Source organism: Hipposideros armiger, unplaced genomic scaffold (genome assembly GCF_001890085.2).
Source record: "Hipposideros armiger isolate ML-2016 unplaced genomic scaffold, ASM189008v1 scaffold_553, whole genome shotgun sequence".
Taxonomy (NCBI): Eukaryota; Metazoa; Chordata; class Mammalia; order Chiroptera; family Hipposideridae; genus Hipposideros; species Hipposideros armiger.
The window spans coordinates 151,373-177,259 of record NW_017731903.1 but is presented as its reverse complement, the minus strand read 5'-3'; the positions used below and the strand labels follow the sequence as shown (position 1 = coordinate 177,259).

Here is a 25,887-nt window from a genome sequence, read left to right as displayed (position 1 = left end):
TAAGGATTGCAGGTTTTAATGTTTCATGACTGGTAACAGAGCAGTCTCAAGGAGATCCCCAGAGAATCTGTGCTGACTTTAGAAGCACTTCCTGTGGACAATGGAGGGCCCTGCCTCGTCGTACTCCGGCTTGCTGATCCACATCTGCTGGAAGGTAGAGAGAGAGGCCAGGATGGAGCCTCCGATCCAGACTGAGTACTTCCGCTCAGGGGGAGCAATAATCTGCAAAGAGGAAATGTGAATGAAGCATGATCAGTCCCCAAAGGAACAGGAGGGGCGGTCCAGGCACCATCTCATCACACTGCTGGACTGGCCTGGAAAATGGCAGCCTTCATGGTCAGAAAGGAATAGGGCAAACCTTGTGGTAGATTGAATTATTGCTCAAATCTTCACTCCCCCTCCACCCCGCCACCCCTCCATTGGAAGAGTGTACTGTTCCACCCTGTCACTTTGGGCTGGGCCAATGAGATGTTAGCAGACATGGCTCAAACAGGAGCTTGAAATATGCTTCAGGCATGCAGTTGGGCATGTTCTCTTGTGCGTCTGCCATCTTCCTGAGCAGAGCTCCCTTAAAGAGCTGCTGGGCCTTTAGCCTGGGTGCCCTAATGAGAGATCTGGACCTGACCTGAGGTGGCTGGACCTGCAGGCTGCCTAGCCAAGCCTGACCTGGATCCATGGACTCCCAGCTGACCTGCAGATACATGAGCAATAAATGCTCATTTTTATGTGCCCTGAGATTTCATAGCTGTTGGATACTCAGCAATAACTGAACAGCACAAACATCTATAGGGAGAGCGCTGTTCTGTTTTTGCCTGGAGTTTGGATGCATGGGCAGCTCAGACTCGGCTTCCTCCATTTCTGAGTCTGAGCCCGTCTACTCAAACCCTGTCTTGAGCGCCATCTGTCAACAGTCACTTGTATTTGAGAAGTTCTCAAATTCATACATACGTTGTTCATTCTTGACACTGGGAGTCCTTAGCTTAGACTTTAGAAGTTGGTTGTCCTGTCAAACAACTTTGAACTCCACCTAAAAATGGACCTAGAAGGATTGCGATTCTTCAGCTAATTTCCCAGTTTCTGAAGGGTCTAAGATTTCAGTGCTAGAACAAACTAGAAACTAAATTGATATTTTTTGTCTCCTTAGAACCTCTCTACATATTTCATAATTTACAGAGATCATTGAATTGCAGAATAAGAAGGGTCTTTAGAAGTTATCTTATTCAGGCAGACAAAAGTCCCCCATCACTCCTTGGACAGATTCCTCAAGGCTTGGCACAGTCACTAAGAAGGTCACAGATTTTATGGCTGGGCAGTTCTAGTTGTGAGAAAACTCTGGGTTGTCTTGGGCTGAAGGTCCCAAGTCTCAGCGCCACCAACCCCACATCTCTTCTTTCTTATCCTGGGGCTTGCCTCATCTCCCCCAATTTCTCTACACAAATCGTGCTGTTCAATTTGTCTTGGGTGCTCATACACACACACACACACACACACACACACACACACACACCCTGGATACCTTTGCTTAATCTATTGCCTGGAGTGCCCTTTCCTGTCTTCTCATCTTAATTAAGTTACCCTTTCTTTGATCATGTCTACTAATTAGACCCTAAACTCCTTGAAGGCTGGCACATATTGTTAAACTCAGGGCAGTGGCTCACAAATAGGGATAAGCATTAAATCACGGGTGTTCATTTAGCAGTGTAGGTGATGGGGAGGACCTCAGACCTGATGAACCAGAGTCTGGGGGTGAGGCTAGGTGTGGTATCCTGACACATGGTCCTGGTAAAAAGCCCCTGCTCCAGGCCTGGCACGATGCCCCCCTGTGGTAGGCCTCAGTAAGCGAGGCTGCTCCAGTGGCTCTGGGTGCAGATAAGCGCCTGCAGGTTCTCATTTGTTGTCTGGTGGCCCGCTTTGCTTCCCTGTGCTGAACTCCATCTATCTGCTAGGCTGGGGAAAGGCCTGGGGCAGCCTTCCTTTGTGAAGAAGGGTCTTAGAATACAGACATAGAGAATATACTTCCTTAGATCAGGCCTATTCCCCCAGAAAGCAACCTGATTGTGAGACTTTGTAACTTTCAAACTATTTGTTATCTCTATTCTATTCCCAACTTTTTTTCTAAACCTGCTAGCAGCAGTTCCTGGAAGCTCCCATTATTGATAGCTTGGGGACCAGAGACTGGGGAGAAGCAGTAAGACAAGTGAGCTCCCATGCCACCAAGGCCTATGAGGTGAGAAGCCCTGGAGAGAGGCAGTGTTGGGGAGGCTGTGGCTGAGCTGGGACAACAGGCTATCTAGGAATCACGGGATGTCTCTGTGAGTTCAGACCAGCAGCCTGCCCCGTGGCCAAACTTCCTCTCTTTGAAATTTGTATCCTCCTCTGGGGTAACACCCAAGTCCTTTTTAAAGTTTAGAGATGCTGTAGTGTTGCTTCCTTCTTTTCTTCACCTCTAATCCTCTTGATTTCCTTCTCAATCCCCTCAATATTCCCTTCACCCCCAGTTCTCCCACCCCCTTCTCATATGACAGCATGTGATTATGTTTGAGAACCCATGCTAAACGTGTTTCCAGCTCATCAGTGCCCAAGGTACACAATCCCCCCACAATGAAATCTGTCCCATACCAGGAGGATAGCGAACCCAAGAGACCGCTGAGCTGCAGGCCTGGCTGTGTGACTCTGAGCATCTGGTAGCTCACTGTACAAAGAACAGGATGGAAGGAACTAGGTCAAGACCCACCTTGATCTTCATGGTACTGGGGGCCAGGGCTGTGATCTCCTTCTGCATCCTGTCAGCAATACCGGGGTACATGGTGGTACCCCCGGAGAGGACATTGTTGGCATATAAGTCCTTGCGGATGTCAATGTCACACTTCATGATGGAATTGTAGGTTGTTTCATGAATTCCGGCAGACTCCATGCCTAGTGGAAAGCATAGTGTTTGGTCAACACCCATCACTCATAAACACCTGCACCTCCAGCTCCTCAGGTGACCTTTGTGGTCTTGCAACTACCCTCGTTCAGACTCTTAATCACCTCCCACATGGACTTCAAGGTCAGACCCTCTAACTGATCATTGCCCTGCTTATATAGTTTCCCCCTGTTCTGACTGATCTTTCGCATTGTTGCCGGAGATATATTTCTAAAGGAACACTTTCATCAATTTTCACAGCTTACTTGAGATATAATTCACATGCCATAATATTCGCCTCTTTAGAGTGTACAGGTTAGTAGTTTCTAGCATATCCACAGAGTTGTGCAACCATTGCCACAATGTAATTTTAGAACATTTTTAACACCTTCCAATAGAAATTCCATACCCATTAGTAGATACTCCCCATTTCCCCCTTTACCCCTTCTCCAGCTCTAGGCAACCACTAATCTAGTTTCTGTCTCTATAGCTTTGCCTATTTTGGACATTTCATATAAATTTCATACAATATATGGCCTTTTGTGTCTGGCTCCTTTCACTTAGCACGTTTGCAAGCTTCATCCATGTTATAATATGTACTTCATTCTCTTTTATTGCCACATAGTACTCTGTTGTATGGATATACCCATCGTATCATCTTCGTCAGTCCCCCATTCCTTATAGGTTGACATTTAGCTATGTTAGTCTGGCACTGAGATTTTCCTGTATGCCAAACCAGTTCATACCCACCTACCTGCCTTCCCCACCTCTAGTCTTTTGTCCATGTGATATAATTCCACACAGTAAGAAGAATCGTCCTAAAATACTAAAATACAAACCTGGCCTTGCTACACTGCTGCCTAAAAGCTTTCAGGGGATCTCCATTGCTGATATGATTAACCCCTATGTTCTTTGTGTAGTCCAGCCATTCTATCCCATTTCCCCTGTGTGCAAACACAACACACACACACACACACACACACACACACACACACACACAGAATTCTTTCATCGTGTCCCAGATAGAACATGACCTTTCACACCTCCATACCCTTGTATAAACCATTCCATCTGCCTGTATGCCATACCCCACTCTGCAGTGTTTCCATCCCCAGATACCATAAAACGATATTTATTCTTCAAGGTCCTGTTCAAACATTCACCTTTTCTAAGAAGCCTTCCCCGATTGCTTAGGCCTATAGCATGCTGTCCAGTTTGCTATTTACTGCTACACTGTATATCAACATTTGCTTACAGGCCCAGCTCTTCTTACACACTATTCAAGAAAGTAGTTGTCCTTGTATTATTCTCTTATTTAATCCTTGTCACAACCCTATGTGGTACATACTATCATTATTTCCACTTTATAGATAAGAAAACTGAGATTTGAAGAAGGTAATATGTCCACGGTGACAGGGCTTGAAGAGGTAGAGAGAAGACTTAAAACTAGGTCTGACCCCCAAGCCCATCCTGTTTACTGCTACAAATTTCAGCCCCATGACCTACTTGTTGAGTGATCCAAGAAGTGTTTTGTTTATCAAACTCATTCTTAGTTTCATATTATATTCCTTCTCCTGCTTTTCCTTTATCTTGATTTCCTTACCCTTTTATTTAAAATTAGATTTTATCTACTTGTATTGTTTATGTATTTTTGGCTCTTCCTGGAAAAATATGGGCTATGTATACACAATAAGCAAAGCATGTGTGACTCGTGGTGTTTCTCTTTCCATCTCTTGTCCGCCCTTCCACTCTGCCCTCCCAGTTGTCACAGGGTGTGGGCAGCACCTCACCAATGAAGGAAGGCTGGAAGAGGGTCTCAGGGCAGCGGAAGCGCTCATTGCCAATGGTGATGACCTGCCCGTCGGGCAGCTCATAGCTCTTCTCCAGAGAGGAAGACGAGGCTGCTGTGGCCATTTCATTCTCAAAATCTAGGGCCACATAGCACAGCTTCTCCTTGATGTCTCTCACAATTTCTCGCTCGGCTGGAAGGAGGAGAAGGACAGAAAATAGATACTCAGTGGGAAGTGGAAGTTCAAAGTCTTGATTCCCAAGCTAAATGTCACATGGGCTTTTCTTTTTGCTGTTTTCACTCTGCTCTGACAATGCTGCAGACCTTCCTGAGGGCTTTGATGGACACATATCCTGTCTAGATGTAGGCTTGTATGTGTGATCTTCTAGACTCCAGGACGGCCCCTATCCCAAAGCCCCTCTTGCCCAGGGTGGCCACTGAGGCATGACACCTTCCTGTTAGACAAACATAAATGCCGCCAGGTGATGAAATGCATCACCCATTGCTACCATTCAGTGCTGTTAAAGACTAGCTCTGATCTGGTGTGTTCATGGACAGAGGCAGCAGGTTCCTGGGAAAGGAGGGGATGCTGTAAGGGCACGTAAGGAGGGCTCAGCTGAGCACTGTGTAGGAGAAATAGACCTAGGCCTTGTCCCCCTCCCCAGGACACTTTGGTTGAGAACCTTCTTCCTTAAATAAGACTGCCTCAACTATCTGGTTTTGTCCAGAGACCCAACCCCAGCCGAGGGCCTCCCTTTCTATCCCAAGAGAGTTTGAGTACACAGAGCCACAGACTTCTCATCAGTCCTAAAACTTCTGGTTCTAGATCAGATTGGGTTCTAAGCTGAACCAACCAGAAAAGGGGCTGGATACCTGTGGTCACAAAGGAATAGCCTCTCTCTGTGAGGATCTTCATGAGGTAGTCTGTGAGGTCGCGGCCAGCCAGGTCAAGGCGCATGATGGCGTGGGGCAGTGCATAGCCCTCATAGATGGGGACATTGTGGGTGACGCCGTCCCCTGAATCAAGGACGATGCCTGTGGACAGAGGGGATAGGACCTATGAAAACCTTTCTTGTCTTTCATCTGTCACACCTGGGACCAGGTACCAATGATCCTCAACTATCATATTTTTCTTTAGCAGCTGAGAAAATTCACTGACCATGGAATAATCAATCATGTTTTTTTTGGGGGTACATCAATTTATCCTCCCAAATGATACTGTAGTCTTCTGGAAAGCAAGTAAAATGTCTCCCCTTCTTGTATTCCTTGAAACATTTTCACAATAAGGCATACTTGTCAATTTGCATCTAGACTGCACACTCTTTAAGTGAGACTAGATAATTTGTACATCTTTCAGGCATCAAACTAACACATACACACATGCAATTAGAATGTTTGATCCTTTCAGATCAAACAGAACTATAAAAACAAACCAATTTGGGGCCAGCCAAGTGGCGTGTTGGTTAAGGGTTGGCTTGGGATGCCAGCTCTGAGCAGCAGGGCCCCGGTTTGGATCCCACATGAGGGCCAGAGATGCTGCGCCCCCTACAGCTAAGATAGTGACCAACAGCTCGACCTGGAGCTGAGCTGCTGTGAGTGGCCGTCCAATGGCCGACGAGCTACTACCTCACCTGGGAAGAATGCAATAATAATACCAACATGGGCCAGTGAAGCGACGTCCTCCATAACTAGTAACAAAGAACAAAAGGACAGCAACTTGTCTGTTCCCCTCCCCCAATTCCCCAATAAAATCTTTAAAAAAACCAATTTGAAAAAATTAACATTTTCTACTGATGAAACTTTTGGTAAAGCATGTAGGGAAATAAGCTTTCTCAGAATGATAAGATATCTCCCTTAATTCTACAGCCACATCATAATTGATGGGGAAACACCACAATATTGTTATTTTATTAGTATTATTTAATGTTATCCTGAGTGTTCTAGCCAATGCAATAAGGCACAAAATGGAAATAAGAGGTATTATTGTCAAAAGGAGACAGAATTGTCATTATTTGCGGATGATGTGGTTATATACCTAGAAGACCCAAGACAATCAACTGAGAAATGGTTAGAGCTAATAAGATGGTTTTGTAAGGGCCAGATGTAAAATAAACATCCAGGGATCAGCAGCTTACTCTCATACAAAGAGCCAATCATAGTATATTTTATAATAAAAAGAAATGTTGGGCCAGCTGAGTGACTCAGTTGGCTAAGAGTTGGCTTAAGAGCACGAGCTCTGAGCAACAGGGCTGCTGGTTCGATTCCCACAGGAGCCAGTGACACTGTGCCCATGCTGAGCTGTTGCTGCCAACAGATGGCAGGATGGCTCAGCTGGTGTAACAACAAGATTGCCTGTTCGATGGTGGGCTACCTCCACCCACAACTAAGACTGAACTCAGCACCTTAAGCTGAGCTGCCGCCCGGATGGCTCAGTGAATAGAACATGTGCTCTTAACAACAAGTCTGCTGGTTTGACTCCCACATGGGATGGTGGCTACACCCACCTGCAACTAAAATTGAACACAGCACCTTGAGCTTAGAGGCCACGAGCTGCCGAAAGAGAGCCAGATGTGACTGGCACCTCCACAACTAAGACTGAAGAACAACAACTTGGCTGGTCCCCCTCCCCAATTCCCCAACACTGTTCCCCTCCTCCAATTCCCCAATAAAATTTTAAAAAAGAAAAAAAGAAAAAAGAAACGTTGGAGGCAACCTAAAGGTCCAGCAATAGACAAACGGTAAAATAAATAAATAAATAAATAAATAAATAAATAAATAAATAAATAAATAAAGGAACCATTATACAATGATTACCATGTGGCCATTAAACATGATAAAATCAAGTGTAAAGCACAGGATGTAAAACAGTATATACCCCATACTCCCCTATTACTGTCCTTATCACCTTCGGTGAAATTATCTTTTACTTCGTCTCTCCCTCACTAGACTGTTAGCTCCATAATAGCTGGAGCTGTCTCGTTTGTCAGTGTGGGCCCATGGCCTGGTACAATGTTTGGCATGTAGTAGACAGTAATGTAAAGTATCTAATGAATGAACGAATGAATGGACACATCAATGGATACATGAATGGATGTTTAAACAATATTCATGGACATTGTCAAGCCTCTATTAAAAATGGCTTTATTGGGCCGGCCGAGTGGCGCGTTGGTTAAGAGCTGGCTTGGGATGCCAGAGGGCCCCGGTTTGGATCCCACATATGAGGGCTAGTGACACTGCCCTCTACAGCTAAGATACTGAACAACAGCTCAACCTGGAGCTGGGATGCCGTGAGTCACCGGCGACGGCATAGGCTGCAGCCCCTGTTGCAGTGGGTTGCCATGGGCTACCTTGTGTAGCCAGCAGCCAGCGTGAGCGGCCAGCAGCCGCCGTGAGCGCCCCGTCCAGAAGCTGGTGACTGATCTGCCTCGCCCGGGAAGAGTGCAATGATGGTGCCAACTTGGGCCAGTGAAGCAACGTCCTCTACAACTAGACTGAAGAACAAAAGGACAGCAACTTGTCTGTTTCCATTCTCCCAATTCCCCAATAAAAATCTTTTTTAAAAAATGGCTTTATTTTGAAGCTCTCTTTATTTCCCTGATCTCTTTTTCTATACCAAGGCCACATACTTTCATATCTACCATCATAGGTTCTGCTGTTGTAGCTTCGTGAGCAGAAACATTCCAACATTGTTGGGAAGTGTGTATAAGCTCCTGGTCTGCTGCTATGAGGGAAATGTCCCTTGCTGGGTATACTAGTCATGGTTTGTTCATGCGAACTCTTTCCAGCTACACTGGGCAGACTCGCCTCTACATGGGCTTCCTTCTGTTATCCCTATGCAAGGTTTCCCCTGGACTTTGGCTGTCCCTTTGATTCTTCTGAGCAGAAACTTCTGCAGGAACCCAGCTTTCTCTTCCTCCCCCTGAAATCAGGAAGGGAATGGATTACAACACGGCTACTCACCTGTCGTGCGGCCAGAAGCATAGAGGGAGAGCACAGCTTGAATGGCAACATACATGGCAGGGACATTGAAAGTTTCAAACATGATCTGAAAGGACAATGCAGAATTAAAGACCGTCTGGCAGAAATCACAGCACCTCTTGGCTCAAAGAATGGCTTGTAATTTTATTAACGGCAGGAACTATGCCTCTTTACTCAACTCCCACCTGCCATAAGGCTTGAGATGGACTTATGCACATGGCAGGTCCTCAAAGATTTCTGTTGCATCAATGCATGAATGGGAGAAAGGATTTGGTCAAGCATCCATGTTGCATTCTTGTGCCAGTGCAAGTCTGCCTGGCTTCTTACCTGGGTCATCTTCTCCCTGTTGGCCTTGGGATTTAGGGGGGCCTCTGTGAGCAGGGTGGGGTGCTCCTCAGGTGCTACTCGCAGCTCATTGTAGAAGGAGTGGTGCCAGATCTGTTTGGGAGAAAAGTCAGATGAGTCCAGCAGACTCCCAGTGGGCTGGAAAATTCCAGTTGACATGCCCATGCTGGGGAGTGTGGCTCAATGCTCTCAGGATGGGCTGGATCTGGAGAGAACGGTCAGCCCTGGAAATTTCTGATTGACCTTTAGAGGTTATTATATGCCCTCTCAACAGAGCCCCAGACAGGATGCAGACCTGGGCCCAATATACTCAGTGTATTGATTATTTCCATCTGACCTTCCCTCCTCTTTATCCTTCTCCCTCCTCACCCCTGCTCTGTGCTCTCAGTGTTCCTTGCTTTTTGGCTTCTGACTGTGTTTGACTGATGGAAGATACCAGCAAGAGGTTGGAGAATGGGAGGAGGGAGAGGGGTCAGAGTGTTTCTCCTGGCCATGGTGTGGCCCTCCATGAGCACAGTCCTGTTGGGTGGCCCCTCTTCCAGGGTTCCAGCTATCACTGAGTTCTAGCGACATTGCCCCCCTTGGCCCCAGCCTAAGCGGTTTAAGAGCTACCCTCTATTGCTAGTACTTGGGCGCCTCAACGTCTCTTTACGGTTCCCTAACTCTGCTCACACCTCTGTAAGTAGTCTTTCCTTAAATTAATCCCCCAACCCCAGCTGAGTATATACTGTCTCCTGCTGGGAACCTGACAGATAAGCTTGAACTTCTACTGTTTATTTTTATTTTTTTAAAAGAAATTTTAGGGCCAGCCGAGTGGCGCGATGGTTAAGAACTGGCTTGGGATGCCAGAGGGCCCCGGTTCGGATCCCACATATAAGGGCCAGTGACACTGCCCTCTACAGCTAAGATGCTGAACGACAGCTCAACCTGGAGCTGGGCTGCCGTGAGTCATCAGCAACGGCGTAGGCTGCAGCCCCTGTGGCAGTGGGTTGCCATGGGCTACCGTATGTAGCCAGCAACCAGCGTGAGTGGCCAGCAGCCACAGTGAGCGGCCGTTCAGAAGCCGGTGACTGATCTGCCTCGCCCAGGAAGAGCGCAATGATGGTGCCAACTTGGGCCAGTGAAGCAACGTCCTCCACAACTAGACTGAAGAACAAAATGACAGCAACATGTCTGTTACCCTTCCCCCAATTCCCCACCGCTGTTCCCATCCCCCCAGTTCCCCAATTAAAATCTTTAAAAAAAGAAAAAAAAAGAAGAAAAAGAAATTTTATTGGGGAACAGTGTGTTTTTCCAGAACCCATCAACTCCAAGTCAAGTAGTTGTCTTCAATCTAGTTTTGGATGGCACAGCTCCTTGGCCCATGTGGGAATCAAACCATCAACCTTGGTGTGATGAGCTTGTGCTCTAACCACCTGAACTAATTGGCCACCCTTACTGTTTATTATTGAACAGGGTGGTGCTTTAGAGCAACCTCAGCTCTTTGACATTTTAGGTTGACATTGTTGCAGGGGTGCTGACCTCTGCATTATAAGATGTTTAGCAGCATCCCTGGCCTCCACCCACCAGATGCCAGTAGCATCTCTCTAACTGTGTGACAAGTGAAAATGTCTGCTGACATTGCCAGATGCCCTCTGGGAGGCAACATGGCCCCCGTGGAGAACCACTGTTTCAGAGGAACTTATTTCCTCCCTCTGTGTCCAGTTCCCTCTTCAGTGATCTAGGACCACAAAACAGAAGTTTTTCATTTTTTATTGCAGAGGGATTCAGCAAAGAGTGTCAGGGACCTAGGGCTTTGATCTTCTCAGAGGCGGGGCACAGGATCATTTGATTCCATTGTACACATATATTTAGGGACCCCTGGCTTTGTGCTAGGATGGTGCTAAGTGTGAAGAGGGCAGACATGAACCAGACCTGGTGCCTAGACCTTAGTTTCAAAGTCTGGAGGGGAGAAAGACAAAAAGACAAAACACAAAGACACATTCACACTTTAAGTGAAGGACAAGGCAGCAGCAGCTCATTTCCTGGGGGATTTAGGTGAGCCCTGCAGGCAAAGGAAGGTCTGCAGAGGCCAAGAAGGCCATCTGAGGCAGAACAAATGGCACAAGCAGGGGCCCTGGACTGTGAAAGTGTCACAGGAGGCGGCAATCAGTCTTAATAAAGTAATGTCAGTATTTCTTCAAATGTGGGTCTCAGACACCTCCTATCAGCACTACCTGGGCTAACCGTTGCAGGTAGGAGCAGGTTCCCAGATCCACGACTCAAAACCTTTGGGTGTTGGGCCCAAGTATTTGCACTTCATTTTACTTCATTTTTTGGTGTTTTAAATAAAGTACTTTAAAAATGAAAGATATTGATAATGTTAAAATTAGAAAAAATATTTTAAGAGGAATAAAAATCTTCCACATTTCTATCACCTAATAATAAACAGTTAATATTTGGCTTTTTTCTTCTTCCCAATCTTTCACTTTTATGTATTTTCACATGCATCACTATTAGCATTCATTTATTTCATTTACTTCTATTTGTTATTATACTATTATATTTTTATGTTCAATTTTGTTTCCTGCTACCTTTCAGTTAATATAACATAATTTCCTTTTTCATAGTAAATATTTATCTTTAACAAACTGAACAAACATTTATTTTTAATGCTTACATATAATTTCATCACATACCATCATATATTTAATAACATTACTATTCATGGCATCTTCAATTTTTGTTTTTAAATAATCCTGTGATAGCTATCTTTGTGCGTATTACTTTTTTTTTTCCTTTTCAGGGTATTCTCCAAAGAAAATAATTTTTTTTATTATTATTAGTTTCAGGTGTACAGAACAATGCAAAAAGATAACAAAAGTTATCCTTTTCACCCTTCGCACAGAAACAACCCCCCTCCCCCTATCTACTGCCCTCCCATCCCCGATATCATACTTATCTATTACAATTCTGATGACTCCATTCCCACACTCTACTCCACATCCTGTGACTATATGTATATATAATTATAATTGACATACATTATTATTCAACATCAGCTTCAGAAATACAGTGCGGTGGTCAGGCCTCTACACCGACTATGAAGTGGTCTCCCTAACAAGACATGAGTCCATCTGGCCCCTTAAAAAATATTTACAACATTATTGATTATATTCCCCAGACTGTCTTTTCTATCCCTGAGGCCATATTGAGTTACTAATTTATATTGTCTCATCCCTTCCCTTTAAAGAAAAGAATTTTAACAGTGCAATTATTGGGCTAAAGAATACAGCAATTGGAAGACTTTTTTATTTATGTTACCAACAAAGAGGCTAAATTACTCTTTACTACAGAATAATAAAGTGCCTGTCTTATCCTAATCTTCATTTCTGTTCTTGCTCTTAAAATATGAAATAATTTGATAGATAGAAATAACGCCTAGTTGTTTTACTTCGAGTATGTTTGTTTCAAATGAGTTTGAACCTTTTCAGGTTTGCAACTGTCTATAATTTTTATTTGTCAGATTATCTGTTCATAGCTTTTGTTTATTTGTCTGGTGGAGACTGTATTTTATTTTATTTTTTAAGATTTTATTGGGGAATTGGGGAAGGGGAACAGACAAGTTGCTATCCTTTTGTTCTTCAGCCTAGTTGTGGAGGATGTCACTTCACTGGCCCATGTTGGTATTATCATTGTGTTCTTCCCGGCTGAGGCACTCACTTGCCGGCCATTGGACGGCCACTCATGGTGGCTCACTGCAGCTCACGAAATCGCACGCCAGCTGCTGGCCAGCCCCATTGCAGCCTACACCGTCACCAGCGACTCATGGCAGCCCAGCTCCAGGTCAAGCTGTTGTTCACCATCTAAGCTGTAGAGGGCGCAGCATCACTGGCCCTTATGTGGGACACGAACTGGGTCCCTGATGTTCAGAGCTGGTGTCCCAAGTCAACTCCTAACCAAAGTGCCACTTGGCCGGCCCTGGAGACTGTATTTTTAATTATCAATTTGCAGTAGCTATTTATATTAACCCTTCATTGCACTTGTTGTGAATATATTTTGCAATTTGTTGCTTGCCTTTTATTTTTATTTATTTATTTGTTTTGTTGCTTGTCTTTTAAATTTGATTTTATTTTTCACATGTTAGAAGTTAAGATTTTTAAGAAATCACATTTGTCATTCTTTTTCTCTATGACTTCTTTCACCAGAAATTTGAGGAATACTCATACTTATTACAGTGTATTTTTTTAATCACTTGAATTTTTATATTTAACTTTTATATTCAATTGATATATGTTTGGTGAAACGAGGTGAGGGCAATAAACAGATTCCTCATTCCCCCCAAATAAGTAATCAGTTGTCCCTGAATAATTCACCGAATAATCCTTTTCTCCCCTCTGGTGTTGAAAAATACATTTATTATGTATTTTCTCTTTATTTTTGTGCTGGTACCAAATTGTTTTGATTTTTATAACTCTATATTATATTTTAATATTTGGATATGGCAAGTCTCCTTTCATAGTTTTTCTAATTCATTTTGTTCTTATACATTTTGCTTTACTTTTTCCCCCAAAATATACTTTTGATTATCTTGCATCATTAAAAATTGTGATTTTTTTTTTAAGTCAAACTCATAGAAGCAGAGAATAGAATGGTAGTTACCAGGAGGTGGGCTGAGGGAAAAATGAGGAGATTTTTGGTCAACAGATGCAAAGTCTCAGTTACACAGGATAAATAAATTCTGGAGATTTAATGTATAGCATGGGGACTACAGATAACAGTACTGTGCTATATACTTGAAATTTGCTAGGAAAGGAAATCCTAAGTGTTCCCACGACAAGAAAAAAATGAGTAACTATGTGAGGTGACAGTTATGTTAATTAGCTTGAATGTGGTGGCTGCTACACAACGTATATGTATATAAAATCATCAAATTGTGATGATAATATATGTATACAGTTTATATATATATACATAAGCTTATGTGTATATATATATATATACATAAACTTAAATATATACAGTTTAAAAATTGTGAGATTTTCATTGGATTGGCAATGAGCCCATAAATTATTTGAGAAGATTTGACAGCTTTATCCTATTCAGTTTTTCTTTTAAGGCACATAATATATTCTCAGGGTTTCTAAAAAAGAATCATATTGTTACTGCTATGAATAAAATGTTTTTGTCTGTTATATTTTCAAATCAAATATTGTTAGATATATTCAAATAGTATGTGTCATTTATTGAGCATTAAGTATGTTCCATGCCTTGGGATTATACTAAGTATTTACCTAATTCAATCTCCAAAGCAACCTAACGAAGAAAGTATTTTTATCTCCACAAATAAGGGAACTGAGGCTTAGAGGGCAGGATCTGCAACCAGATCTCCCTCTCACTGAGTCCAGTGTCTGTGCTCTTAACCATTCTATTGTGTAAAGCGAAAGCCATTGCCCTTTATCTATTTATCTCACACCCAGAGTGACCCAGTCTAGGAATTAGAGAAAAGTATAGTGAATTACAGATTTTGAACCAACATTCTTTGTTCCCAGAGGCGAACTTCTCAATAAGCCCTCTATAACATTTCAAAAGGCATTCACTGCAGAAACAAGAACTCTCAGCCAACTGTCAGAAGAATTTATCCAAAGAATATTTAGAAGGCTCTATTAGCATTTTGCACACCACATGATTTTGTTGCTCACACACTACCATTTAAAAATTGCCCCTCCCACATTTTCTCACACAAAAATAAGCTTCCAAAAACCTCTACAAATTCCTACTTAAAATTTTCATTAGAGAATCATCATAATAACATAGCATCAATGCATTATCTGAGGTCATGACAGGGAAAATAAAAAGAAGAGAAGCTATTTTCCTCTCCAGAGGCAGTAAGTAGCATTTGGAAGAAGGGATATACACTGGCTTAGGGTGAAAGAGTATGAAAGAATGATGCTGGGAATTGGGCAAGGCCAGGTCCTCAGATGCCAGACAGGGAGTTTGGAACCTACTGTTGGTTAGTGAGGGGCCACGGAAGATTCCTGAGGAGGTTGAGTGGCATGACCTGAGCTGTGTTTAGAAAGATATGCTTTGCAACAGTGTAGAGAATGAATTGGGTGACTGAAGCAGAAGACAAATCAAGGAAGCCATTGCAATGTCCAGTGAGAGATGTTTGCATCCTTGGTTGGGGAATAGCCATGGAATGGACGGGAAGGAAAATAGAATGTAAGAAACATTTTAGAGCAAGAGTTGACTGTGCACAGAAGACTGTGGGATACGAGGGTCATGATGATGTATTATCATTAAAATGAGCATGTTAAAGGGGGAGTCCACCCATACCTTCTCCATGTCATCCCAGTTGGTGATGATGCCGTGTTCAATGGGGTATTTGAGAGTCAGGATCCCTCGTTTGCTTTGAGCTTCATCTCCCACGTAGCTGTCTTTCTGGCCCATTCCCACCATTACACCCTGCAAAGCAAAAGAAGAGAGATGAGAATTGGCTGAGGACTTTCATCAGAGGGACTCAGGCATCCAAGGGCCTTGGAAGAAAGACGAAAATAGGAAAAATATTCTTCTTCTCCAGGAAACAGAACAGTAGGAGATAAGGGTAAAGCAGATGCCAGTGAATGAGGAGGTGATGGGGGAAGAAGGTGGAGGATTTCTTATGGGCTTATTTTTCTTCTCTCTCCCAAGACGATGTCTTTTTCTGAGAGAGAACAGGGCCCATCCATACACTCCCTCCCCTTACTTTACACACACACATACACACTCACAATCATACCCTACCCCCACCCCTAAATACACACAGCTCAGCATAGTCTCCACAATGCAGCGCTTACTCCGAGTAGCTCAAAGCCTTGTGTCCAGATGAGCACTCACCTGGTGACGAGGGCGGCCCACGATGGAAGGGAAAACAGCCCGGGGAGCATCGTCTCCTGCGAATCCTGCCTTGCACAGGCCAGAGCCATTGTCACACACAAGTGCAGTGGTCTCCTCTTCACACATGGTGAGTGTGGCTGAGTGAACCTGGGGCTGGAGCACCTTGGGGGTTGGGGGAGAAAGGAACTAATCAACCACTTGTCAAAATCATGTTGGAGACAGTCTTCTTGACTTTGTGGCCTGCCCCCACCTGCAGCCAGGGCCCAGTTCCAGGAGAAACAGCATGGACCTGGCTTCCCAGTCTCTGGCAACTGGGCGTCTTCCCTCTACCCTGCAGTTATAGGTTGAATTGTGTACTCCCCAAATTCATACGCTGAAGTCTTAACCTCTAGTACCTCAGAATGTGACTGTATCTGGGGATAGGACATTTTAATTGAATATGACTTGTGTCCAATATGACTAATCCAATAGGATGGGTGTCTCTATAAGAAGATAAATCAGGACACAGATATGCACAGAGGGAAGAGCATGTGAAAACACACCAAGAGGGAAGACAAGCCAAAGAGCAAGGCCTTGGAAGAAATCAACCCTGCCAACACCTTGATCTTGGACTTCTAACCTCCAGAACTGTGAAAAAATAATTCCCTCTTTTTTAAGCCACCCAGTCTGTGATACTTCGTTATAGCTGTCAGAACAAATGAATCTACCTGTTAAAGACCTGAAGTGGCTACAAAGCTTTAATATAATGGAGAGAATTTCTAAAAAACTTGAAGGTTAGGAAAGGAGTTGAAAAAATGTTCAGAATACATAACAAATTATTTGCTATGTATAAAGAACTCTTGGGCCGGCCGAGTGGCTCAGTTGGTTAAGAGCGTGAGCTCTGAGCAACAGGGTCGCTGGTTCAATTCCCACACGGGCCAGTGAGCTGCGTCCGAGCTGAGCTTCCGCTGAGTTGCCAACAGGTGGCAGGATGGCTCAGCTGGTGAGAGCATGTGCTCCTAACAACAAGGTTGCCGGTTCAACTCCCGCATGGGATGGTGGGCTATGCCCACCCGCAACTAAGATTGAACATAGCACCTTGAGCTGAGCGGCTGGGAGCTGCCAACGGGCGGCCGGATGGCAACTGAACTTGGAGCTGAGCTAGCTGCACCCTCCACAACTAAGACTGAAGGACAACAACTTGGCTGTTCCCCTTCCCCAATTCCCCAATACTGTTTCCCTTCCCCAATTCTCCAATTAAAAAAAACCCAAAACTCTTACAAATCAATAAGAAAGAAGTAAACAGCCCAAAAGAAAAACAAAGACTATGAATAGATAATTGACAGAAAAGGAAGCCCAAATACCCTACAACTACCTGAAAAGATGAATAGCCTCACCAGTTAACAGGGAAGTGCAAATGAAATAAGACAATTTTCACCCATCAGAGTGTTAAGATTCAAAATTTCATAATAAGTATTGGCAAAGGTGTGGGAAAACTGGCTATCTTTAACTAGAAAAACACATAAACACACAATTTGGAACTACCCAAAGGTCCAAATGATAGGATATTTACCTAACTTAAGAGAAGAGCCAGACCAATCTATATGGACTAACGTGGCTAGATATCTAAACCGTTCTACTGAGTCAACAAAGCAAGTTGTTGTAGCACAGAATGTATAGCATAAAACCATTCATGTGAGTTCTTTTTAAAACAAACAAAAAAAACAATATGGTGTATTTTTCATACTTTTCTATTTGTGGATATGAACACATAGCAAAATGTTCTGGAAAAAAATCTAAGACATATCGTAGTGATTACCTCTGGAGGTGGGAAGGGACTGGGAGAAGAGGTGCTGGGTTGTAGCTGTAATGTTTTAAATTTTTACAAGGAGACTGTATTCTTGAATAGTTTATAATTAAAATCAACAAAACATATCACCCTCCGTCGAGTGCAATGCAAAAGTTACGAGTTTGGGGGCAATGCATCTACTAGATGCGTGTATGACATTTATTTATTTAAATTGAAAATGAATTAAAATAATGTGTAGCATGCTTATTCTTTACTCAGAATGAAATTTTAATTTGCCATGAAGTAAAAACAATATATGTTTATTACATAAATTCAGTATAAAAATCAACAGAAATGAAAAACAATCTGTGAGATCAGTTGCGCCCAACGGAGGGTTAAGGAAAAAAGATGCAGTAGTTATAGGTGAAATGTACAATCCTAAGGGTAGAAGCGCCTTGAGGAGAAAGGAGCAGCCTGAGAGGTGAGGAAAGCAAGAGATTGATGGTGGGACTCACTGCCCCCTGCTGAGGGAAAGAGAAGTCCCTCTTCCATTGCTGATATCTGGATTAGCACGGTTGCATAGTGATGGCGGAGTTAGTTTTCCCAACATGTTGCAGGTTTTCTTTCTTTGGGGGAAATTAAAAGACAACTTCTGAGAAATTTTTGCCACCAAATGATAAAGGAGAAGCCACAGACAGTCAGGAAACGGTGAGCAGATTGCCTCCTCACCTGGGAAGGCCTGAGTGAGTCAGGGTGGATGGAAGTGGAAAAGGTCCTAGCTGAGGCATTGGGAAGGTCGGCTTTCGGGAGTCCAGAGAAAAAGAGGCATGAGGCATGGAAAGGGCAGGTGGTGGCAGTGGAGAAAGCCCCAGCCAAGCTGCATTCAGAATATGCGGCCACAGAGGGGAAGGAGATGGATATTTCGGAAACCTGTGACCTTGGCCCCCAGTGTCCTCATGCTAAAGATGGACAGGGAAGATGATGACCAAAGCAAAGAGGAGACAGAGTCACAGGATTGTGAACACAAGGTCAGAAAGGCTAAGGAGAGACTGAGCAGAAGCTTATTAACAAAATGTTAAGGCTAAAAAGCCCTTCTCTGTTATGTGCAAAGCAGAGTGCACACTACTGGGACTTCTGGAGTCCAGCTCTCCTTCTGTTGCTGTTGATCCTCATGACCCTCCATGGCCACGGAAATCAAGTCCCAGCTCTCTAACTTGGCCTCTAACGGGGCCCGAGAGCGTCTGGCCCCTGTCCGAGTCTCCAGGCTCATCTAGCCACTTCTTGGCCTCCTCACTCTGGCTCTGTGGAGTTTCTTTCCATTCTCTGAACTGTGTCACTTCCTCTCCCTTCTGGACCTTCCGATGCAGGGTCTGGAACTCTGTTTCCCTCACCTGTTTGCCATTCTAACTTTGATCACCTGCCACGTCTCTGTGTTGACCCTCAATTTTCATGAGGAATCTCTGGCCACTGGTCTTAGTTAGTGGCCCCACTTCTTTGTCCCACAGCATCTTGAATTTGTCCCAGCAATGACCAACTCATTCATAGCTCTGTCAAGGCAGGAACTGGGTCTGTTTTGTTCCCCAGTGATTCTTCAGTGTACCTAATATAATAACTGGCACAGAGTGGGCTCTTTAAATGTTTGTTATCAAAATGAACGAGTGAATGAATCAATGGCTGTCAAGGAGAAAGGTTTTCAGAATAACAAAGGGAGAACAAGCATTGCTAAGAGGAAACAAAGGTGTGAGGTGAAGTGAAGACAATACTGTCTCTGGGTCTGAAAAGTTGCTGGATTGCAGAGAACATCCTCAACCTCCTACCATACTGGAAGAATGGAAAAGTAGAGAGATGTTAGAAGACTGGAGATGGGCAAAAGTTCCATGTCCAAACGAGAAACAAGGCAGATCTCTAAAACCTCAGATAATCTTGCAATGCAATTTAAGTAGATTTCCAGAGGCATTTTTAAAGAAGCAGTGATTTCTTATAACTCGTCATGATTTACCAAGAGCAAATCTTGTCAGAGTAACAGTCCTTCCTTTTCTCTCAGGACCACTGGGAAGGAGAAGGTGGGAGACAGTGAGCTTAACTTGATCTTGGCATCTGATAAGGTCTCCTTTGATATCCCTATTGGTAAAGCCACATGGGTTGAACAATAAATCACTTAGGCATATTTGTAGCTGCCTGGATTACTGTCACTGAAAGGTGATAATTGATGGGTCAACCTGGAGACAGCAATATGCCTCAGGGCTCTACTCTTGGTTTTGATCTCATGTGACAATTTAATAAGTTGGATGAAAATATAGAGCATATGCTGATCAAATTTCCAGATAAAACAGACCCATGGAGAGAGTCATATTAAATATGTTGCATGGAAGAACCAAAACCCAAGAAGATCTCAAAAAGCAGAGAAAATAAGCTGAATCCAATAAAATTAAATTTAATAAGATAAATATGAGGTTCTGTATGTGAGTCTAAATAACCAGACAATGAAAGCTCTTGTTCAGCATCTGTGAGCAGGACCTGAGGTCTTGTTGACAATCAGCATTGTGCTGTGGCCAAGATAAAAGCCAACCCCACCTCTGGCTGGAGTATTGTGTCTGGTTCTTGGGGTCACCTCTGTTGGACAAAATGTGGGGAAGGGGGCTTGCATTCACTGTTGATGTGTCACATTGCAGTACATTTTGGAAGGGGAATTTGAAAATACTATTCAAATGCCTTAAAGTGTATATATCTATATCTTTTGTATAGAATGTACAGATCTTTTGACTCTACAAAGGCACTTATAGGGATTTATCCTTGGAAAACGCTCATGAATGAGTGCAAGGATTTGGCCAAGAGCTAGTTTATCACAGCTTTGTTTAAGATAACCAAAATCAGAAACAACTTTAATATTGACAAAGTTATTGAATAATAAATAAATTGGTTTATAAACTAATTGCCAGAAACCTCCATACAATGGAGAGAACAGAGAATATTTAATGCAATAGTGAAGGCACAGCTGCTTTGTTTGATGAAATATGGCCCTATATTCCGTGTTCTCAGTTTTGGTAAAAAAAAAAAAAAAGCAATTTTAATTTAAAAAATTGGCTCTTCACATATATTATCTACTTCATCCTCACAAAAGCCCTGAGGGGAGATATTTTTATTTCCATTTTACAGATTTGGAAACCAAGTCTCAGAGAAGTGAAAAAACTTAGCCTACGATCTCTTAGCCAGGAAGAGGCAGGGCTGGCATCAGCCCAGGACAGGTTCCAAAGCCTGAGCTTGTACCTTCGTCACCACCACTGTCATAACTTCTCCATGTTTGGTGTTTTTGCCTCTGCCTCTCTGTCTCTCTAGACCTGTTGGCAGCAAAAGCCCTGAAACAAAAGGCTCTATGTTCTCTTCTCTCTCTGAGCTTCTGAATCCCTCCTACTCCAGGATTACATCTAGATTTTTTTACAGCCCTGGCCCCTCTCTCACTGTTTAGCACATAGTAGGCGTACAATGAACATTGGATGGCAAGTCCACCATCTGAATGGCCCCTTCCCAGACGTGGTCTGTGCTGCCCCTAGGATCTCCAGGTCCCCACAGTCCAGTCTCATGACAGCTTGGTCATGTCACACTGGTCCAATTTAGAAGCACACGGAGACAGTTTTCTTGTCACAAGCTGGTCAGCAAACAGTTATGCTTCCCTGTTCTAGCAGGAGGTCCATCTTGAGTGGGAAGCAACCTTGAAAGCTAGAAAGTGGCTAAGAGGCAAAGCCACACCTCTCTGATTATCTCACTCTAGGGTCCCCTCAGCATCTCTCTCTCTCATGTGATTTATAGTTCAAGCCTGTCTGGCTTTTCAGTGAGCTCTTTTGTCTCCCCCTGCGTTTCCCCCCCCAACCCCCTCCCAGAAAGCGAGCATTGGACTTGTTTCCCAGAGACAAGCCACAAAGCCACTTAAAGCTGTCAACAACGCCATTCTGCAGCACTTTGGGTGGATTTAAATCTGCTTTCTTGAAGGCGGAACCAAATGAGCAGTGACGGAGCCGAAGGCGGGGTCAATGCTGCTGGCCTGGAGTGGAGCCTCCGCGGGGCCCCAGGCTGCCCTGGGAAGAAGGGTTTTACCACGCACCGAGCCAGATTCTCTTGGAATGTCTCTGCCGAGAGAAATTCTACACCCTGCTCAGCTGCTTGCTGGTAACTTGTGGCTAGACTTGAGCGTGTCAGCTGAGCCAGAGCCAAAGTCACTGTGGTTTCCTGGGGTCACAACCGCTTTGCATTCGCAGAAAGCTGAGTGGAGTGTTCTGGCTCTGTCAGCACATAGTACATCTGGGCTTCATTGAGGAGTTCACGAAGTTAGAAACACAGCTCACCCCACCCCCAAAGGTGGCCCAAAACCAAAGACAATAATGAGGGCAAAAATTTGCTCAGCCACTCATCTCCCTGGCCAGCCCCCAAGCAAATCTGAGGACAGAGGCGTTAAACGCCCTCCCTGTCACTGAAGGTTTGGCCTCGGAGTTCCCTCCACCTCCCCTTTCTTTGCTCTTCTGCTCCCAGCCGGCACCCCCTTCCCATGGCTCAGTCCCAAGTCTCCTTCTCTGGCCTTTAGTTCCCTCAACTATGAAATGGAAACCATAACATCTATCTCCCGGGGGTGATGGATCAAATAAAACAATGGAAATGAAAGTGCTTTATAAATTATAAATCAGGATCAGCAAACTAAGGCCTGTTTTTGTGTGTGTGGTCCACGGGCTAGGAATGGTTTTGACATTTTTAAATGGTTGCCAAAAAGCCAAAGAAAAATATTCCATGACCCCCTTCAAATGATAGGAAATTCCAATTTCAGTGTCTACAAATAAAGTTTTATTGGAACACAGCCATGCCCATCATTTGTTCACATACTGTCTATGGCTGCTATTGCTACAACAGCAGAGTTGAGTAGTTGCAACAGAGACCTTTAGGCTTACAAAGCCTAAAATATTTACTACCTGGCCCTCTACAGAAAAAGTTTGCCCACCCCTGTTGGAAAAGTCTGCAAAAAATAATAATAATTCTTATTATCTCTCCTACTTTTCTCCATTAGAACTTGCTCCCAGAATGAAGTCTGCCATATTGGAAGGAGCTGAATGACCCACTTCACAAATTAATGATTACTGAAGGCTGAATTTATGCCAGTTCCCAAAGACAGTTTGGAAATTAACGGAAAGTTTAAGCCCTAAAAGGAAGGCTTCTCAGATGGTGAGACTTCAAGTAATAGTTGGGGAAATATTGGGGGTGAGGGTTTCAAATGACTTTGATCATTTATGTGATCAAAGAGCCTAGCAGAGAGAAATTATTTTATGATAAACATTCTTTCAGTGGAAATTTCTAGTAGCACCTCTAATTAACTTCAGGGTATCTGGACTTGGTTTATGTATATTAATTAAATGTAAAATGATTCCTAGTTAGTGATATTTCTGATCCTCAGGATTCTGCCGTTTGGACCTGTTCTGCTGGCTCTCATTCACTTCCTCAGCTTCGCCCAGACCCCTCTCCAGATGTGCAGAGCCAGCTGTCTGCTGGGCATTTAGTCCCATGCCCCCTGGCACCTCAATCCCACCTCCAGGACTGATCTCCACATCATGGCCCTCTAAGCTGGAATTGCCCCTCAGAGAATTGCTCTACTCACCCTAGAGCCTACGCCCAATACCCTGACCCCTCCCTCCTTCCTGCCAACCAATCCCCAGAGTGTCTTAATTCCATCTCCATGCCACCCTGCATGACCAACTCGGTACCACTGCACACAGTGGTAGTACTCTTGCCCTGTTTCCAGTCCACTCTCCTCACAGCTGCCAGAGCAGTCCCTTCTAAAGGCAGATCTCTTTTGTCCCCATTCTGTAGTCCTCCATTGCCCAACCCTCTAGTGTAGTACATAAAGCCCTAATAACCTGGCCCTGCCCGCCCTTCTGAACTTAGCTCTCCCTGCCTCCTGCCTTGAAGTCTAAATTCAGTAGAGTGAGCCACTTAAGGAATCTCAAACGCCATGCTTCCTCGCTACTGGGATACCCCCAACTAACGGACCCAGTTCAGGTACCCTTTCTTCTAGGAAGCCTTCCCTGATAACTCCTGGGTGAGGGGCTCCTTCTGCAGCCTTTTTATGCATTTATTTATTCTATGGTTCTTATCAGTCTCTCTGTCTTCCCCAATGATTGCAGAGGCCTCTACACTGTCCCTAAGGAGCCAGGACAGTGTTGGCACATAGTAAGAGCTCAGTAAATGTTGGTGGGATGAACAAAGGGAAAGAAGAAAGAAATCGTGCCCTAAGGTCAGGATGTCACACTGCTCATCTTGGTTTCCCAAGCTTGGCATGTAGAATCTCTCTGCTCTTTGCAGTTTCTCCAGCACCCATTCATCTCTGTCACAGGAAGCACATTTTTCAGCCCAAGGGAGAACTTCAAAGTCTAAAACCATTCAAATAATAAAAGCAAAAGCAAACGCTTTTGTTAGAGCCTCCCTATGCAAAGTGCAGTCTCAGACCTGCAGCCTCAGCATCACCTGGGAGGTTATTAGGAATGCAAATTAGCATGCCCCACCCCCATCTCCTGAATCAGAACCTGGGTGGGGTGTAGGACAGACTGTTTTAACAAGCCCTCCAGGTGATTCGTCAAGTTTGAGCACTCAGGGCCAGGCCCTGACTTGCGCTGAGCCAGAGCACTGTATACATGTATTATCTCATTTACCCCTCACAACAGCATTGCTGCATAGTGTTGCTATTACTCCCATTTTACATGGGAGAGCAAACTGAGGTCACTCAGTAACTTTGGTAGCCGACTGGCAGTCTGCTTCCAGCGCCTGCACCACCACACCAGCCTGCCTCTGCCGTAAAGAGATGTGAAGGTGTGGGGGGAACAATGGCCTTGGCAGGGGGTTTCACCGCTGGGTGTGAGGCTTGGACAAGTTGCTTAACTTCTGTAGGCCTCAGTGTCTTCATCGGAGAATGACTCAGATGGTTCTTATGTTCCTTCCAGGCCTAACACTGCTTGATGCCACGGAACACTCATCCCTACACCGCTCCTGACTTTCAGCATCCCCCATTGACCCTGAAGCCTTCAAGGGCTGAGAAAATTCTCTGTTCACCTCAGTCAAGCACAAATCAGAAGACAGTTAAGACCCACAGGGGACTGAAGAAAACACACTCTTATTCCCAACAGAGACATCTCACAGACGCTGAGACCATCGTTGGCTCTGATACAAATACCCTGAGAAGAAGCAGGCTTTCTAAAGAGCATCTGCTCCCTTAAAACAACCCGCTAGACATTCGGAGCCATGGCGAAGGACAGGAGAGTGTCGATGGGCACTGCCCCTGGTGAACAGGGCCCCTGTGAGCAGGGCGAGTAGACGCCACAGGTGTTATTTCCCACCCACCACCCAGTTAGAAGTGCAGTGAGCTCTGTTCCAGGCTGTCCCTACCCCCAAACGCTCCATGGCCAGAAATGCCTTGTACTGGCAGGAGGCAGTGTGCTCGCAGGCACCACTGCACAGCCAGGGCCTGGGTGTGTGACCCGGACCAGCGTCATGGAAGCCAGGCCAATCTGGAGGCGCTCCTGTCCCCAGGGGGCCAGGCAGCCCCAGGAAGTCAGAGCTGGCAGAAGCTGCTCGGTACTCACCGAATGTATGAGAGGTCCTTCTCCCAGTGACTAAGGGCTGGTGTGTCTTTGGCATAAATACCAGAGCAATATAAAACCCCAGAGGCGGATCTTCTTTAAACAGAGTCCCTAAAAAGGCCAGCTGACGGTGTGTTAGCCATATTGCCATATAAGGTGGTTTTTTCAATAAATCGGCCTTGGGGGTTGGGGGGAGGAGATTGGATAGAGTGAATTATCCTTTGAAAAATGTATGCAAAAGGAGTTCGGTGGCAACAACCCCAGTGCTGGTGGATTTGTTCCTTTTATGCTGCACTCTCATAAACAAAACTCACACCAGGCCTTATAAGCTGCCCAGAGTGAGGCTAGATGCAGCTCGGCTCCTGGAAAGAGAACCATACCAAGAATGGCAGTGGGCTTCCTTCCTCCACACCTCCTTCCTCAGGCCCTGCTACCCGTCATCTGGGTTGGCCTGGGACGCCCATGCAGTGTCCCCGAAGTGGATGCCATTGTGCCTGGTCTGGTGCAAGCCCAAGACAGCTCAAAACGGAAGGGAAGTGCTGTGGTACCTGGAAAAGAAGCCTCCTGTGTCCTACGCTCCGGCTGCCCCTCACACATGCTCCTAAGCCCTGGGCTGAGTTACCTGGGGTCCCAGTCC

General features: G+C 44.6%; 1 protein-coding gene across 1 annotated transcript; it reads right to left on the bottom strand.

Annotated features, from left to right (window-relative positions):
- On the bottom strand, positions 1-25,339 carry ACTG2 (actin gamma 2, smooth muscle). Its single transcript, XM_019623521.1, has 9 exons — positions 25,254-25,339; positions 15,873-16,034; positions 15,333-15,461; positions 9,000-9,110; positions 8,655-8,739; positions 5,568-5,729; positions 4,696-4,887; positions 2,735-2,916; positions 1-222 (listed from the first exon to the last, which is right to left on the bottom strand). Exons 2-9 carry the CDS (start codon positions 15,996-15,998, stop codon positions 79-81), a joined length of 1,131 nt encoding a protein of 376 aa, XP_019479066.1. The 5' UTR covers positions 15,999-16,034; positions 25,254-25,339; the 3' UTR covers positions 1-78.
- Between the last annotated feature and the right edge of the window lie 548 nt (positions 25,340-25,887).